Source organism: Plectrocnemia conspersa, unplaced genomic scaffold (assembly GCF_051122295.1).
Source record: "Plectrocnemia conspersa isolate PC_06_02 unplaced genomic scaffold, ASM5112229v1 ptg000010l, whole genome shotgun sequence".
Classification (NCBI taxonomy): domain Eukaryota; kingdom Metazoa; phylum Arthropoda; class Insecta; order Trichoptera; family Polycentropodidae; genus Plectrocnemia; species Plectrocnemia conspersa.
The window spans coordinates 13,248,804-13,268,524 of record NW_028277174.1 but is presented as its reverse complement, the minus strand read 5'-3'; the positions used below and the strand labels follow the sequence as shown (position 1 = coordinate 13,268,524).

Genomic DNA, 19,721 nt, shown 5'->3' with positions numbered 1-19,721 from the left:
CAATGAATAACGACAAAGTAGAAGTAGTTATTTATTCGCAAATGTCCGATATTTTACAATTGTGAGCGAATACAGGCGTATAGTAAAAAACAGCATATCGTCTACTTCAACTTCTTCTTGGGGCGGAGATTGTTTGTATGCCCACACTTCTTCTTGCGGCAATTGGTGGCTCTGGGATGAAGACGAGCATAACATTTGCGGCAAATCATCTTATCGCAGTTGTATTTTTGGGCCAAGATACGGAGGGAAGGCTCAATGATACCTATGCGAAACAATAACATGGTTAAAACACGTGGGTAAATGAACGTTGCATAAAAACCAGTAGTAACATACCTCCTCGGAGCCTCAAAACCAAATGGAGTGTAGACTCCTTTTGGATATTGTAGTCTGATAGAGTACGGCCATCTTCCAGCTGCTTGCCAGCAAAGATCAAACGCTGCTGATCAGGAGGGATTCCCTCTTTGTCTTGGATCTTGGCCTTCACATTTTCGATGGTATCGGAGGGCTCGACCTCGAGGGTGATGGTCTTACCCGTGAGGGTCTTGACGAAGATCTGCATTATGGACCGCTGTAAGTAAATCAGAACATTACGTTAGTTAAACGCATGAAATAAAACGACTGATATCGTACAGTGCAAACGTCAAAAGGAGACCGACTGACAATTATAGGTTATGTGTGCAATTTTTCGGAAATTCACGCAGAATTTACGCAAAATGATTCAAAATAGATTAACGAATGTTAATGAAGTGATATTGCGGGAAATTAACTTGATATTGACGTCGTAAATGTGACTTACATGAGTGGCGGCACGTGTCGGCTACACTCGCCAAGCGGAAAGATGGCGGACGGGGCAGCCAGATATAACACTATTTTATTCGGCCATAGTATACTCCTACGTAATTTATTTTAAAAACTATAAAATCATCAAAAAATATATAAACATAAACAGTGTTACTAATAATAATAAAGTGTAAAATACTTATAATTTTTTCTTCTATAAAATATAAAATAACCAATTTTTAAGCATAAATAAATTTTAAGCTTACCTATAGGTATTGATCAGATTAAAAAATATTTATAAATTTTAAAAATAAAATTTACCATAGAAATATTAAAAATACAGAAAAAATATATTAAAATTTTACATCAAATTCAATTTTTAAATGGGAAATTTTGTCTTTGACGAATATTATGTAATTGTACGTTATTACATAATTTCAAAAATTGCAATATATGGCAGCTTCTATAAATTATGTTAAATATTTAGGGTAGTGTGAAGGGGATCACTGAAATTGTGACAGTCTGTAAAAAATATGACTGTGTAATGAAACACTTGCGACATACATAGAAGGGGCGAGGGTGAAAAATTCACAAAAAACCTGTGACATTACAAATGATTTTAGGTTTTTCTTAGAAGCCACACAAGTGTCAATCAAATATTGTATACATGTTATAATTTAGCCATAAAGTTAAATACTAAAATTTAATTCAGAAATAATAAAAAATATTTTTTACCTTTTTATCAACATAAACATGTTTTTAAACGTTTAGTGTGCACATAGCACGATCGCGGGCAATCATATTATTTATAAAATATTATTAAATAAAGTATACTAGTATAAAGTAGTTATGCCATTGTAACTATCTGCAGGTGGTTCTTCTATTTGCGTAAATAGTTTTTTTATTATTTTCGAGGCCACCAAACATTCAACCCTGGACATTATTTTAACAAATACTGTAATCACAATTTTTCGTATATGATAATTGTGGAGGGTCCTACTAAGATATTTAATACACCGATGATAAAGGAAATATTGTAAAAAAAACATTGCAACGAAATTTGAAATCGATTATCTCGAAACTTTATATTTTACTTTGTCTCTTATATGGTAAAATGTAAATAAAACAAGAAAATTATTAAAATATTTGTTTTATTACTCAACAATATTTTTAGTACATAAACGACATTTTTATCACTAAAGATTTAAAAATAAAGGAGACTCGAAGTAAGTGTGACTATCATTTCGATGAATCATAATAAACACATTTTAAACATTGCCTTATTTTGAAAGTCGCACTTGTCCCATTTATTAAATCAACTGCCTAAATTGAAAATTCAAAGCAACTGAAATTTACTTTTTGTTAATTTCAGTGTACATGAAATGTAACGTCATGGATAATCCGATTGCGATCAATCCAAATGTGCTACCCATCATTACTTTATCCATTGGTCCGCCTTTAAGATGCACTGGTACGTCATCATCTTTCTGTATATTAAATTCAATAAAATAAATTAGATAAAAAAAATTCTAAAACATCAGAATGGAATTATTTTTATATACGCTTAAGCAAAATTTTGTCGTACTAAGCAAAATATTTTGATTTATTCTTCATTTGAACTAATGGAACGGTATGATCACACAAACTTGAAATTCTAACCTGAAAGCGTTCCTGGTTTTTCTTAACATTCGGGCACATCCAGCCCTTTGTCTCGTTGGTCTTCTTAGTAGGGGTGGCGACTGTGGCCATAGTTTCCGACTTGGCATAGTTGACTTGAGGTGATAGGACCCGGCTCAAAGCAATTGGACTCTGAAACGATTTTTTTCAGGACATTTGCACAAAATTATTAAATATGTAACTGTTTCTTACGATTGGGAAAAGTGGAGTCTGTCGGTTGGTAGCCGCCACAACCCGCCCAGTTACGCCACAGAATCTGTAAAACATTTTTCGGTTGATTAAAATGTGTTACGAAACAAGTCCCTTCAAACGGCAGACGGTCCCTCCTGATTGCTCGTTTTTCGCAAGCGCATGCGTGTTGCACTTTTCTTAAAATAGCTACACTGCAGTCGACAAATGCATAGTTGCATAAAGCTTAATTTATACAACCATAGATGTCAGCTCAGGAAACTCAGTCGATAATAATTAATTGAAGAATACGATAGGTGATTTTATTCCGTAAATAATTACTTGTATACTTTTCAGCATAAAATAAAATGTTAATATATATGAAAATATAATCAAATAAACAATAACACTGAATTTTTATTATTACCATTTCTAAACAACTTTAAGAATTGTATATCAATTCAATAATTTATTTTTTATAAATATAAATATTTTTAAGGTCAGGGGTGAGTCAGGCCGTGATTAAGCGGTTTAGTATCAAGTTTATAAAATCACGATATAAGGCTAACCTAATTGAAAATTTCATATACATAATATTTATTAAATAAATTATGTGTGTATTTGAACAATATATGTAGTTTGATTCCTATATTTCAAAGACACTATTTTTTTTATTATAAGCTTTTCTATATTGCGTCATCATGCCAATTTATGGCGCATTATTTTAATTAAACCTAACGTTGTCGACTATATGCAACATTAATTTTATTAGATTTGAATAATATTTTTCAGCATATTTTCATAATTTGTCAAAAAAATGGCACCCACAAATTGTTAAAAATCATTTTTAACGAATTTCTCATTATTTTGCCGGTTAGCAAAATCTATCCAAGTGAATTTTCTAAAAATTTTAATATTTACTATTAAAATAAAATTACGGTATAAGAATCACACAGATCCGTGTATAACGCATGAAGTTAGTCACGAAAAAAATAATAATTATTTTATTCTTGCATAAATGTATTAATCAATAATTTTCTTATTTTTTGTTCATAAATTAATACATATAATTCAACAATTAGTTTATTCTATATTGCCATTTATGTATATATGATATGTTATAACTTACTGAGTTTATAAATAAAACACATATATAAAGGGTAATATATGATGCAAAAATAACTACTCGAATATTTATTAAATATCTAGGATTAAAATAAGAATCAATTATATTTTCCATAGATAATTTAACTAGAATACTTTTGTTTCATTTATATGATTTTTTAATAGTTGAAGTATTACTAAGTATGTTTTTATATTACAAATAATCAAACATAGTATATGTATTGAATTTTTTCAAAGTTGAGCCATTTTGTAAAAAAAGTACAAAAATGTTTGATTATGTTTTTATTAAACTTATATATTATATAATATTTTATAGTTATACATATCTAGCTTATGTTTTCCTTACTATTTTATTTTTCTTGATTTTAATAATATTTTTCACAAATAGCATTTATGATATAATATTTATCGAAAATTAGAAAAATAGACTACTGTTTTTTTAATAAATATATACATATTACATATTTATCAATGATTATTTTAATATTAAATATTTAGTCGTATATATATAATAATAGTTATCGTATTTTTATTTATTATATATCATCTTTATTTCGTTGACTACAATATGTAGTACCTATACATATATTTTTTTATTACTAGTGATCATTTGAATTATAAAATATTATGTTAGTATTGATTATTTTAATACTATTGATAATTTAGATACTAATTTTATTGTGAATAAAATTAAGAAAAAAATACTATTCCTTCTAATTTTGTTAAATATAAATGATAATAAATTGAGAGAAAATAGTTTTTCGTTACTATTATATTATCAATTATTTAAAAACAAAAGTATGAAATCATTTTTAATAAAAAAATAATACCAAATATTGTTTTCTTATCTATATTATAATTTATTGCATGTTTATTTGACAGTATAGATATATTTATATTCAATATATATTTTTGTATGTACATACTACTACAAATGCAAATAATGTATCAAAGCTATGATGTCATCATTGTAATAAAACATTTAAAATCTCTTATATTCACAATTGAATTTAGATATTAAATATTACATAAAAATATACAAACATTATAAAAATAACTATATTATAAAGACAGCTTATTAAAATGAAAAAAATAAAAAATAACTTATCGACCGTGACAGGACTCGAACCTGCAATCTTCGGATCCGAAGTCCGACGCCTTATCCATTAGGCCACACGGTCTTGGGGATGCACGCGTCCTGGGGGTGGAAACGTTTTCCCCTTTGCGGAAAATTCCCATACAAATTTTCACATAAATAAATAATTATTAACTTTTATAACGTTTTTTGATAGTTGGCTTCTCATTCGTTCAGACACAAATAGATACGCACCCCTATACAATAACAATTACAGAGAATAACAACCCTCCTGAAAACCGTATCTAAGGAAATGAGAGCTGGGAAAATTAAATCGATAAACGCTACGTAGATACTACTGCGAGTGCGCTACGAGTAAAGAGCACTTGTATTATAATATATCCTATTGTTATCTTTAATAAAATAATTAAATGATTGTGTCAAATTGTGTTCAAGTATTTTTATTCATAAACGATGGCTGAAGAGAGGCCAAATAACGAAGAAGATTGGAAGATTTATGAGATTTTGTGCTCCAAGACGCCATCAGAAGTGAGTTATATTTTATTATGAATAATCTATAATATAATTTATAAGACTCACTCGAATGATACAGTGCATCTGAATGCTGCACAATATTAGATTACGTTATCAAATATATTTATGAAAATGGAAAATCGTTGCTATGGTTCGTTTGCATCCGTGCCAAGCACTGATCATCGATTTGCCAACACAGTTGCGGGAAACTGTAAACTTTTCCAGATTATATATATATATATTTATGTGTATGTATTGACCAGCTTTTTGCATGGTTGTGCGTTTTGTTAAAATTATAACCATACATAGTAACCGTTGGATGGATCAAAGGCCGTGCCATGCGTGACAGTATCAGTTCGACCCAATTTCGATTCTCTATCCCACTCTGTGGTGAAATTTAGATAGAATTTTGGCAGACGTTATTCTGAAACGTGACGTAGAAGTCGTGGAATATTATACACCAATTTCGTGCTTTCTCGCTGTAAAAATGTGCTTGGAAATTAATTTTCGACGTGTTTTAGATGGAAGGTGAGTGCGGCTTAGATACGACCATGGCTCTGAGAAGTGAGCTGGCTGCTTTGCAGTACAAGAGAGACAGATTAGCTTCTGAAGTAAGTTTATTTAATAATTAATTAATACATTTAAATGAGCTAATTTACTTTATAATATTACAGATCGGAGAGATGAAGAGTCAAGTCCTTTGTAGGGATCAAAGGGTTATGGAGCTGCAAGTTGAAATTGAACATCTTAGAGAGCAAGCAGCTAGGCAGAATGCCGTAATCGCGTCTCTAAAGAAAAAGATTCAAGATTTAGAAGACAAAGAGCGCAATTTGTATTCAGTGCAAGGTCGGAGTGAAATCGCTATGCAAACTTTACAACGCGATAATAAATACCACGAAGAAAAGGCCAAAGATTTAGAAAAAAAACTACGCACCCTAGAAATCGAATGCTCCAACGAGGAACAGTTGAAAGAGAACGTCAAAGGTCAATTGCAAGATTTGGTCAGGAGATTGTCGGCCGCTTTGGGTGCGGAATTTTGCGAAAGTACCCTGAGTCACTCTCCGGAGAGCATCGTGATCAGAGCAACCGAATTAGTGCAAGAAACGGCGAGACTTAGAAGCAAATGCATTAACGTCAGTGAGAATTTATCGTGTGTGGAGCAAGAATTTAAGAGCTGTAGAGACAGTTTGGATAGAACAGCTACTGAGAGAGATTTGCTTCAAAGGCAGGGTTCAACTCAAGTTGTCGATCTTGATAGGCTGCGTCAAGAAAAAGAAGGTTTGGAGATGCAGAATAGAGTACTCGAAAGAGAATTGCACGATTTCAGAGAGAAATACAATTCTTCTAGTAAAAATTTAAATTCAGCCTCAGGAAACATAGCACAACTTGAGACTACCATATGTCAAATGAGAGGTACTTTTATTTTATATAATAAGATTAGATTTCCAAAAAAATAATTAAAAATATTTTAGATGATCTGAAGCATCGCGATGATAAAAACCAACGCTTGCATCACGAATTTCGCAGTTCTTTGGAATCGATTTCGATTTTATTGAGTTTACCAGCTAGATTCGTCGAATGCAACGAAAATTCAATCAAAGATAGAATTCGTGAGATTTTGACAGACAATAAGGATTTGAGTATGGTAAGTTACAGCAATTTTTTACTAATTTAACACTAATTAGTTGAATACTGTGACATAATTTTAATTTTGATATAAAAATCATAAAACGATCTTCATATAATTTTTCATATTGTAAAATATATTGCAATTTAAAATGTCTACTGCAACATGTAGAGTTCTTAATAATCTTATCGATTAACGAAGTAATTTTATGAAAAAATGAAATGTTATGTATAAAAATATATTAATATGATTTCCAGCAACTGCATTCACTAAGGGATAAATACAATAACGAAACACAGCAACTCAATAGACACATGATTGCAAATGATCAAGCTGGTAGTCGAATTAGAATCTTGGAGGACGAACGAGCTTTGTTAGAGACTAAGGTTCACAATTTGGATAAAGAACTTTCTGCAGCTGAACTCTCTCGAGATTCTTTGCGAAGAGATAAATCATCTGTATGACAACATTGCTCATATGCGTAATTCACTGATCATAATCATAATTCTATTTTTAAAATTTCAGCTGATAACATTCTTAGAAAGACTAAGCAAAGCGTTGAACCTGGACGAGATTTCTCAAGAAGTCGGCGTGGACCTTCAAACTGAATCTATGCTGGTCAGAGCGGAACAATTAGCGCGAATGGAAAGTGACAAGATAGTAGATAAGGTATGTAAATACCCGATGCAAGTGTCTAGCAAAACATTGTATATAAACCATTTAGCTGTGTGTCTAAGATTAATTTTTTGACAGTTCTTATACAACGGCTATTACGGATCGCTGCCCCGTTTACGCAGGGAAAGATCTTTGTATGATTTACCGTTATTGAAAGAAGTAAGGATATCCACCAGGGATCAAATAAGCACGCTTATTTTTATGATAAGGCACAACATAGATAAGATGTTGATCATTAGCACGTCATGTATTGGGCACGATCGTTAATGTATATTTCAAAAATGCTTAATTATGCCGATGTATTTGGATAGACTGCTGTTGTGTATCAACTCCAACGGCGCGTCAGGATATTGAGGGAACAACTGCAGAGGAGAGATCTTCATCTGGATTTATTGAGACGGAAGTTGACTCTCCAAGAGGACGGCGCCAAAATGAAAGCCATCCTGCAATCCGAAAGAGACGAGGCTTTAATGAGAGGCAAAAAGCTGAGCAAGCAAGTCGATAAGCTCAACTTGCAATTAACGGACTCCAGGGTTCAAATACGAGATCTCAACACGCAACTCGCAGAAGCTGTCGATTATAAGGTATGCATTTAAATAATTTATTTTATGCAAATGGACGTACTTATGTTTGCTGCGTTTGATTTAGATAACTGCGTTAGAACGCGGTCGTAAGATAGAAGATTTGCAGAAGCGGCTCGTGGAATCTGAAATGCTGAGGACGAAGTACAACAGGAAGGTCAGCGTTCTCAAAGATCATGTGAGGTCCGCCGGCGAGACGATGGACCAAGAGCGCAGCCTCTCAGATCATCAGATAACGATGATGAGGGAAGAGCTGGCTAGGACTAAAGAGATGCTCGCCGAGGCCAACAGAAGGGAAGCTCAGTTGCAAAGCTTCAGGTGTGTTGGTTAACCTTCATTAATTATCCATATCGATATATAAGACTGAGAGTCAGTCTTCGTTAGCAATATATATTAGATTGCGAGATGCTATTTTAAAGGATATAATTTAACCTTTAGCCGTTTTATTGCTTGATTTTAAAGCTTCGTGTTCACTCTCATATTTCTCGTGCCATCAAAACATGTTTGCAATACCAATTCTACGAACTTCAGAACGTAATCGACCTCATTATGCATCCTGAGCACGTTTCAGATCCTCGATCGCTAAGCTGCTGGGCATCTTCAGCCAAGTTCCGGATTATGAGATCATTTCGAGACTGCAAAAGTTAGTGGACGCCCATCACGACTTCACATTGGTGTCGAGAAGATATGATGACCCTTCCCTGAGACTGGCCGCCAGATCGCCCACAGGAGCAGGTCCTCCGAGTCGTTTGGCTCGAACACCAGACAGGTACTCAAACACTTATCATAAATTATGATTCATTACTCATAACGGTTCCCTTGTTAACCCACTTTTAGATTGTTACGTTATGATGACACTGGTTATATAGATCCGCCGGAGAGCGAAGATATGGATGATGATATCCTAGGAAAGGGAAGAACTTTGAGTGCTTTGTGATATTATCCCAACAAGCAAAACTTCCTTTGAAGTTTGTGCCTGATTGCATATATAGCGTTTTGTTATATATGTCTGAGTTTAATATGCTTTCGAATTGATTCGTTATTTAATTGATGAATAATCTTAGTGCCTTAATACATAGAAACAAAATGTCTAAAGTGTCGTGTTCAATGTAGTGCGTTGGTTATTATTATAATGTAGAGACTTAGTTATTTTTAAGTACTTGTTAGATGATGCAATGGAGTAGGTTAAATTATATTTGTATGTTATATACACTTTTTAAACTGAATATTTTTGACTGCAATTGCTATTAAGAATATTTATAAATGATTAGATTGTTAGAAAGGTGGAACTTTTCTGGTTCAAAGTATGTTTGAAATATAATCCAGATAAGCATTTAAATGCCAATTAATCGTGCAATTAAATTATATATAATCCATATATTAACATATTACAACTTTTTTTGTTATATAATGTGTTCATTTTTAATTTTAAAAATGCCAAAAAAAAATCTAAATAATAGTTTCTATATATATTTTAAGTCAATGATTGATTATTTTAATTTAGTCAATTGTAAACGTGTCATTTTCCAAGTTTCCCTACAAGGACCACTGTCAAAATGTCAAGGTCTATGTTAAATTGCGATCATGTGCATTTTCAACGTAGGAATAAAATTTATGTAATTTCTATAAAGATAGACATCTATAATATAAAGGTTAAATTGTCGTAATAAATATTGTGTATCATAACTAAACTATTTTTTATTGAAAATAAAACAATACATATGTGAACACTAAACTGTAACAATAATAATATATCATGTAGTGAGAAAAAATGTAATTAATTAGTTACTAAGCGAATCTGAGAGCGACTAGTCCAGTCCACTGACACATAGTGATTTATTTAATAGTTATACAATAAAATCATAAATATGAACATAAGCGGTGCGAACATGACATTATTCATGTTTTACATTATATTAATATTATTCAATGCAACACGTGAGTCATTTATTATTTTATATGAAATCTTACAACATTGCATAATATTTAATCTATATTATTTGTAATAAACATGTTATGTATTTTATTAAAAAAATATGTTCAGAACCATCTAGTTGCACGGCTGTTGATGTGCGATTTAAGCGCCACATTCCAAATAAACAGTTTGTGGTACATCATTCAGTAAGATTGGGTCACAAAACGAAGAATTTCAAGAAAATTATCAACGTAGGACCTGGGGGTGTTATGGTGGATAAACACGTCAGTGTAGATGATGATATGGATCATCACCATATGCCAGACTTTGACAACCACGGTGGATTTCAGCAAAATTTTAATATCCATGCAGGATTTCAACAGCAAAATAATGGTAGATTTCAGCAAAATATTCATAACCATGCAGGATTTCAACAAGAAAGTCATAGTGGATTTCAATCGCATTCACACAGTTCTCAGGTACTTAAATCATTTTAATTATTAATTCATAATTATTTGAAAGGATAATGTGCATTCTATTTATTTCAGTCATCCGGTCATCAGCATTCATCTTTTCATGACATAAGTGTAAACGATAACTCTTTCGATTATCATCATCACTAAAAATATTTTTATTTATATAGATCGTAAGTTGTAATAAATGTATAAATAAATATTATCTGAATGCACCTATAATGTACAAGAAAATTATTATTTTAAGAATTGACTTGACATTGTCGTAATAAAATGTAATAGCTGGTAACTATTTATATTATAACATAAATTATTATTATAGATGTGTATATTTTTATTATTGAATTGTAATTATATGATTTTAAATTAACTGGTATTTTATTTTCGCCACTATATATTAACTACAAATTTTAAAAGCAAAAAACTTATTGCCGTTTTTTAATTAAATTAAATTTGCATAAAATATTTTTTACCATGTCTTTATTTATGTTTACGCTTAGATCAATTTTTATTTTTTAAAGAAAACAATCTTCAGTCACAAGATATTATTGATTATCTTAGTGATGTATTGAGTATACTGATGTAGAGTACGCTCGCGATAAGGATTCCGGTTTGTTATTGTGTGCGTGAACTGTGTGGCTCAAAAGAATTTCGCTCAGAATATTTAATTTTTTTATTTTAAAAGAAAATATATGTTTATTTAACATACATACATCTAAGCTAAGTTGGAAATTTCAACGGACAATTAAAAATATATTATATAATCGAAGAAAACAGACATTGATGTCATTAATTAAATATTTGCAAAATTCAAAATCTTTCACTAGTCAAAAAAGTAATGAAGTCTTTAGCTTTTCTTCAAAAGCAAAAAGATATAACATGGGGAAAGAAATTATTCGCAGATTATTTAATGGCTCGACGACTCTATTAAATCATTAGAATCCATTGAATAAATTAAAAAATTATCATTGGCGCAACGATAAGAATAATAACTTTTTTAAGCCTTACAGAGAATAGTGTAAAAAACCAACAACGAACTGATTAATGGAAAAATGATTCAAATATTTAAATCCACTGGTAAGAGAACGAATAACTTACAGTGTATATTTGAAGCCTTAATATCAATTAACCCAGATATGCCCAAGAAATTTTGTTCTCTTAAAATTTCATTTATAAATAAAAAACAGTGGCACGAGTTTAGTGACCTACCCATTGGACAGTGGGCATATCTGGGTTAAACCAATATCAACAGAAAAGTATTTAAAATAAATCCCTAAAGAAGATCGAACTTCTGTGCCACACTGCACTTTAATGACGAATACCAGCGTTGACGAATCAGAGACTGTCCTTAAAAGAGAAAGCGAGACAACGAAGTACACGCTACATCGCTTCTCCCTCTCATATACATGTACACGCACACAATAACAAACCGGCATCCTTATCCCGAGCGTACTCTACTCATTTTATATGACATGTATAAATACATAGCTGTTCTTATAATTATTTCATATAACAAGTGATGCGTATCTGTTTAAAATATTCACCTAATGTTGATTTAACTTGAAAACTGAATATCTAATAATTAAAATGCTATGTTTTAAAATTTGTCACTATTTCATTATTTTATATAATTTTATTAATGCTAAAATGTAGTAGTGATTATCAGTTGTATAAATGGTAAAATCGACTTTTACATATAAATCATTTTTCAGATTTTTTTTATTGTGATACGTCCAATTATTACAGCCAAATAATTAAAAAAAATATTCATCCAAAACTACTATAACAAGGAGTTAAATACTAAAAAAAAATTACAGCCATTGATATTTCAGATTGGATTGGATCGTTCTGGTTGTTTTGCTAGCATTACAAAAAATCAAAACAAGTCAACACAAAACTAATTGCACTATGAATTATATACAATAAAATACAGAGATTATTTTGCGGCTAATCTTGAGCTATAATTTCAGCTTGAATTGAATTTAAAATGTGCTGTATATTATTATAGATACATACAACATAATAAATCCAAAAAAATTTAATGCTTAAAAAATCGAGACACAACTGCTTTTATTTGGCTTGTGATTAACTGCTTACCAAATTTTATTTGTTTATTTATTTATTTAAATTAAACTAAAACCATCGTAACCTAACAGGTTACCCCAATGCGTCATGATGGTCGAAAATAATAACTGTATTATTTCAATACCCAAATAAATACATAATTAAAATAATACATATAAAGAAGCAAACAAAGAAATTAGAATACAAAAATTGTATGATACGAACTGGACCAGCTCCCAAAGCCAGCGTGTTAAAGTGCCGGATGATAACAGCCACAGGGGAACGACAGTTCCCGGGTGCTCCCACCCGCTTCTTCATGTCACGTGTAAGCCGAGCTCGGCTCATTAGCGACCCTAGCACATGCTTCCCATCGACATAGGGTCGATGTTCCGCATCCAGTCTCAACCTGGGTCGTCCCGATGGAAACTGATGGTCTCCCGGCAGCATTATTTTTTGTTGGAGACGGATAATGGTAATTAGAAATATATTTATCGGTAATTCGGTAATTTAATTTAGTCGTAATTACTAGTAATACTGGATTGCCGAAAACCAGTAATGCATGCCCTAATTCTAATAGGCCCTCAAAGAGCAGGATGCCCAATACTTTATTTTAATATTTATATGAATATGTAACATAGTATGTTTTCTGGTTAAAACAAATTGCTCTGAAATACTAAATTGTTTCATATCAAATATACGCCCTTTATGTGTAACTTACACTAATTTTAATACGTCTTTCCAAATACGGAATGATAAACAATTAAAATCTGTCTAGTTTCCTCGGCCCACTTAATATGATATATCATGTCCGATGAATATCTATATATATAATACACGAAAGTATTATTTATACGTATCACACATTTAAGTTGTGCGTTGTTATCTTTTCATAATAATTAAATTAAAACAAAGTGGGTGTAAAAGCTATAACCGAACCACTCCCATTTTCATTTAACCCTTACACTCGCGCACATTATAATAAAATCGCTTTTAATTTTCCCACCAAGGTAAATTATAATTACACATTATTCCGTATCGAGTGTTAATTCAATTATAATTGAACAGCTCCCTGAGCAGCGAATCGGTCGCAAAGTGCCACTTATTAGTCGCCGATTCTATCGCCCTTAAATCACGCGTAAGTAATTAAGATGAATGGAGACAGTCGCAGTGTGTGAGAGTGTAAGTTCAACGCACTTGGACTTGAACGCACCGGAACAGGTTTCGAGAAGTTGAACTAGAAAGAGAATCGCTTTAGTCTACCGAACGAAATTAGTTCAATGCTACTAGTTAGGTGCGAGTGCATTCCGAAAGCATAGTGCAATCTTGTTTACATAAGCTCGATGTATGTATATCGCAACGTTGCCTTCGAAGAAGCCACCGTGAGCGATTTTTGAAGGTTGGAATAGACGGCCAAGAAGGATTGCCAATTTTTAATGCCTTGCAAAATTGCAGTAACAATAAAAATATGCATAGAGGAAAACGGAGTAAGATGTACAGTAAAGGCAGGTCAACATTAATGCACATTTAAGCTGAAAATAAAAATAAGTTTAGGTTAGTGACCTATTAGAATATATCGATAGCCTTAAGTGTTAATTGATTAATTTAACCTTTGAGTGATAATAACTTAATAATGCCACTTTACTCCCACCATTCTAATACATATTCTATGAAAATTTACTAATCATTAATGTCACTGAAAGCAATATCGCAAAATGTTTTAAAATAACACCAGCAATATGTTTGTTGTATGATATATGAACTGATAAAAATATACATGTAAAACTACTAGTTCAGTTACATTAAGTTTATTTCCTGATAATAAAAATTAAGCTACGAAACAAATTATTAAGCTCATAAAACGATTGATAAAAATAAAAATCCAGCGAAATTTTCATTTTCTGAAGTATCAATGCAGGACAAACATTAGCAAATTATAAACAACAAAAAATAATGTAAAGTTAAGCAATTAACATTAGTAAGAATAAGATTCTTAAATATTAGAAATGATTTTTTACTACGTAATGTATAGCTTAAAATTTTATCATCAATAGTTTTTTCTTTTATCTCAAAGCTTAATCCTGTTTTGAATACCACCCGCAATCTAGTTTTGAATGACTTTTTTATTGTTAATATTAATATTCAATCATTTGACATTTCTTTAAAATCGAGATACGCATGTGCAAAAACGTGATTCCTCAAATCGCGATCAAGAGGTCGAATCTTGAGTTGAGAGACGGATACGCGTGATTAATGGTTGTGGAACAATTATGGTTATATGCCATCCGAGTTATTTGTTTATATTTATGGCAATGTCATCAATACAATATTGAGTTCATTATTCACGGATAAAGCGGCGTTGTAAATTTCAGAACATCAGAAGGCGGACATTCAGCCCGAGGAGCCGGAGACATTAAGATGTTATCCTATTCTGATACTTGGTGTGTCAAAAATTTATTTAAAAAATAATTAAAGCTTAGTCATTAAAATTTAATATAAATTATTAGCTAAAAAATATATATTATCTGTCAAATATACATTATCTTATATGTTGAGACTTTTCATCAAACAAGATAACGACGTTTCTTAGAACTAAATTCTAACAGTTCTTGGAAACACGTTATTTTTCAAGAAAGTTAATAAAGCATGATCAAGTTTATCTAAGAAATATGGAAAACATGGGATAATCAAATGAAATTAGTCGTATCAAAGAAATCCTCCTCCTCTGAGAAGGCATCGTTATTTTTATTGGCATAAATTACATGTTTGACTCCAATGTAATATTGAACAATGCGTATGTTTTTATTTTAAATAGCACAGGAAACTTTGACTAGTGAGTATTATAACTCAATGTTGACTCATGTTCCAATCATGGGTTCCATATATATTTAATAAAATTAATTTTTGAGCCAACCTGTATGTGAGATGCATCAGCAAGAAGCTACGCACTTACATATACAGCATATAATACTTATAAGCAAACAAATCGTGATAGAATATGTGTATGTAAGTTGTAGCTTTATTTAAAACAATAAATTATGAAAAATTGATCGAATTCATCAGATACGTATTATGTGCGTAAGTATAATATGCAGAAACTTATCCAAGGTCATCATATATGCAAAATAAAATAAATTGTTCTATAATTGCTTTATATAAAATAATTCAATACATATAAATATATGTACATTTATCATAGATACTCTCTTCATTGCCACAAAAAGTATATATCTTTCTCCTTGAATGGATCTACGATATACCCACTATGACTTCATGACAAATTTTCAAGGTCAAGGTTATATGTGTACGAATATACAGATGGTCTATTATCGAGACGGATTAATGATTGTATTATATTTTGCTTGAAAATATTTCACCTTCTAATCAATGTCACATGAGTCTGTTTCTAATGTAGAATTAAATAATTTCAGAATTTCACAAATTTTATGTTCCATTAAAGCTCGCTTATTTTTCTTGAGCTTTTGCTTGCCATTAATAGGCTCATTGTTCACATTTTCCACATAAATTTAAAGCAAACCAGAGTCCAGTAAATTTAATAGTGTCGAACCATACCCAACAGTTTTTGACATTAATTTCCCATTAGTGTAAATATTTACGTCTATTATGTCGTGCCAAAAACATTTTCCTGTAACATATCGCTAGTTTGACTCAAATTACGCTGAACTATTATTACGCTCAGATATTGGATTCGTGTCCCCGATACATGAAATATCATAAAGTATTCTAACTTTGCAAATAACGGTCAAACGACCATAACAAAGAATTCTAGTCGTATTTCACCGCAATTGATTTCACCTTCGACTATCGACACATAACTACGTACAAAATATATAATGCATAATAATAATAATGAATAAAAATTGCAAAACTTAACAGCGAATATTTTCACGTCATACCGATTGGAATCGTCCTTGCGTGATTTTTTAACGTAAATTTAATTAGGTTTTTTGTTTACGACTACAACAATATTACGCCTATTGTATGGGATTAACATAAGAATCTCATAAAAATATTTTATTATAATAATATGGAATCATCCTAATGTTTTTTTTATAAAGTAATTATGCCGTTGATAAACAACTCTATTAGAGTATCCTGACACCAAATTTATTTTAATTATATAATAGAAGAAGATTATTTATTATAGTAATGTTCTCACGGCTTTTTTGTTGACATATGGTTGACTTATAAATAAAATAATTATTCTGATTTTTTTTCAAGAGATAAGTTGACGTTTCATTTCCTATTTAACATTTAATGATAAGCCGGAATTTAACAATTATATTTAATTATGTTTTTATATATACTATTGTATATATATATATATATATATATATATATATATATATATATATATATATATATATATATATATATATATATATATATATATATATATATATATATATATATATATATATATATATATATATATATATATATATATATATATATATATATATATATATATATATATATATATATATATATATATATATATATATATATATATATATATATATGTGGTTGAATGCGTTTTCGCGGAGAAATATTTGGTTAATATTTCTAGGAGTCGGATTACTCCGCGTACTTTTTTGATTCCGTGTGGAATCATGGTCCCTACGTTTCGGCCAGATTCGCCCGGCCATCCTCAGGGGAAAATTGAGAATATGAACATCCGGTGTGGGCAAAGCCCAGCATGTGGTTGTTCAGATCTTTGCCCACACCGGGCTTTGCCCACACCGGATGTTCATATTCTCAATTTTCCCCTGAGGATGGCCGGGCGAATCTGGCCGAAACGTAGGGACCATGATTCCACACGGAATCAAAAAAGTACGCGGAGTAATCCGACTCCTAGAAATATTAACCATATATATATATATATAAACATTTGTGTGCTAATAAATACTGTTTTATATATTTTAATAATATAAAGCGTATAATTTAAAAAATAATCTGAATCTTTTTGACTAAAAAATATTTTTAAACTAACTGAGAGTATGTGTATTAATTACTATTTTATATTTAAATGTTGCAACTACGAATTATGTCAGTTATAAGATAACAATAAATGATAAAACAAATAAAATCACATTAATATTAATCTATAAAACAGTGTTCAGACCTTTGCTGACATAAACCTCTGAGAGCTGGACACTTACCAGGACTGAAAAACGGCTACTTAATGGATTTGAGAAAAAGATGCTCTGCAGGATATATAAAGCCATAAGGAGGGCAAAGAGTGACGTAGTAGGAACAAGCAAGAGCTGTACAACAAATCAAAGGAGGGAGTGCCTCTACCTTCATTAATGTTGGAAGACTTGGAAGACGGTGGGCCGGTCACGTTGTTCAAATGGACTCCATCCAATCGCCAAGATCAGCAGGAAGAACAAGACTTCGATGGTTGGATGACGTAACGAGAGATGCCAGAGCCAACAACTGGAGAATTCTGGCGCAGAGTTGGAAGAAATTCTTGAAAGATGTGGAGACCCATCTTGAGTTGTTGAACTGAAAATTAATTAATGAAATAAAGTTTTTAGGTATTTTAAACAAGTATATTTATTCCGGATTGCGTAGTTTGACAACAATATAATTTGTGGTTTATATAACTAATTTTCGCCAAAATTGTTAGTTTTAACGTTCTCGACTTAGGGTATTAATATATTAGTGCAATTAAATAAACCAAAAAATATTCACTGTAAGGAGAGCCAATACATTCAGTATAAAATCACACCATTGTTTCGTATAATTATATACGCAAAACTTATTAAATAAAATGAATTTGCAAATCAAGTGTTAAATTATTAAAAAACATATTAGCATCATTTTAAAATTTCTTTATAACTATAAATGACCTACCTTACTACGATTAACTGAATACACATATTGAATACTACCCCATTAAAAGTTTAAACCAACATAATTACATTAGCTAAAATCATCACATATAAAAAACAGCCTTCATTTATAACCACAAATATATTGATTGATTGAGCTTTAATTTTTTCACCCAGCACTATTATGGCAAATTAAATTATTATTTTTTTGCCTTATATATTTCTAAAGCAAAATTATTTTGATAGAGTCATCTTTATCTAATTAACCGTATAAAGTCTAAGCCAAATATTATATTAATATAATTTGGCACGTCCGGCTTATGAGTCAGAAACTGTTAATGAATATCTGAAGAAAAGTGCATATGATTTTCCGATGCGTAAGTCATTAAAAAATACCGTTTCGTAACAATCGTAATTGATTAATGAAATTCTCGCGGTTAGATAAATGCGTATAAATTCCTTCACCTTTGATGACATTGTAATACATATTAGGTACTTAGATTTTTATTTAAAATGATTTATGCTAGACCCTTTAAGCGTATGTGAAAAATGCGGATACGATCAGGACAGGTGTGTCTAGCGTTATAACCCTGACCTCAGAACCAGATTATCAATATGCATGTGATGAATGAGTGATAGATACACAAAAATAGGGTGCTCAAATATTTATTTTATATTCAACAATTACACAGTGATAAAATATTTGTATTGTAAATGTGGCAACCCTGAATAGAATGTATAATTCAGGTGTCTTGACAAGTACCAGAGCATATCTCCGGTGTCAACTTCTCTTGACAGTAGCAAGGTTATCTGAATTCGCAGCCCATTCAAATCCGAATAACATAACTACCTGTTATCTTAGCAATTAATTAGTACGAGAATCGTAATTTGATTATAATGATTATATATAAGTCGCATTTCAATGCATACGTTTTTTCTTATATCTTATTGTGTCATTCGCTCGGGACTTGAATGTAGTGTCTTTGATTTGATCTCAATGATACTTTCTAACAATACTAAACCACGTCCTCTAGGAGGTCAAGTGGCATTGAACAAACGCTAAAACCCTCAAAAGACTCGTTCTTGCTCAGCAATATTATCGTCCCATCCCATTTGTTGCTTTAAATAAATGATGAAGCTGCAATAAATGTATATTATTGACCAGTCTTCGA

The 19,721-nt window shown here is 31.1% G+C and overlaps 3 protein-coding genes and 1 non-coding gene across 4 annotated transcripts; 1 reads left to right on the top strand and 3 right to left on the bottom strand.

The window, feature by feature from the left end:
* Window positions 1-18: 18 nt before the first annotated feature.
* RpL40 (ribosomal protein L40) lies at window positions 19-834 on the bottom strand. Its single transcript, XM_088193924.1, has 3 exons — window positions 797-834; window positions 334-568; window positions 19-262 (listed from the first exon to the last, which is right to left on the bottom strand). Exons 2-3 carry the CDS (start codon window positions 557-559, stop codon window positions 102-104), a joined length of 387 nt encoding a protein of 128 aa, XP_088050050.1. The 5' UTR covers window positions 560-568; window positions 797-834; the 3' UTR covers window positions 19-101.
* A 1,080-nt stretch (window positions 835-1,914) lies between these two features.
* LOC148230691 (cytochrome c oxidase subunit 7A2-like, mitochondrial) lies at window positions 1,915-2,825 on the bottom strand. The gene is made up of 3 exons (XM_088193922.1): window positions 2,650-2,825; window positions 2,440-2,589; window positions 1,915-2,267 (listed from the first exon to the last, which is right to left on the bottom strand). The coding sequence occupies exons 1-3, from the start codon at window positions 2,722-2,724 to the stop codon at window positions 2,133-2,135; spliced, it is 360 nt and encodes a 119-aa protein (XP_088050048.1). The 5' UTR covers window positions 2,725-2,825; the 3' UTR covers window positions 1,915-2,132.
* Window positions 2,826-4,858: 2,033 nt separating this feature from the next.
* TRNAR-UCG (transfer RNA arginine (anticodon UCG)) lies at window positions 4,859-4,931 on the bottom strand. The gene has a single exon. It is a non-coding gene; the product is annotated as a tRNA-Arg (tRNA).
* Window positions 4,932-5,299: 368 nt separating this feature from the next.
* On the top strand, window positions 5,300-9,933 carry LOC148230689 (coiled-coil domain-containing protein 170). Its single transcript, XM_088194900.1, has 10 exons — window positions 5,300-5,374; window positions 5,881-5,970; window positions 6,034-6,772; window positions 6,832-7,004; window positions 7,244-7,444; window positions 7,512-7,655; window positions 7,973-8,245; window positions 8,310-8,560; window positions 8,814-9,011; window positions 9,080-9,933. The coding sequence occupies exons 1-10, from the start codon at window positions 5,300-5,302 to the stop codon at window positions 9,177-9,179; spliced, it is 2,244 nt and encodes a 747-aa protein (XP_088051026.1). The 3' UTR covers window positions 9,180-9,933.
* The last annotated feature ends 9,788 nt before the right edge of the window (window positions 9,934-19,721 follow it).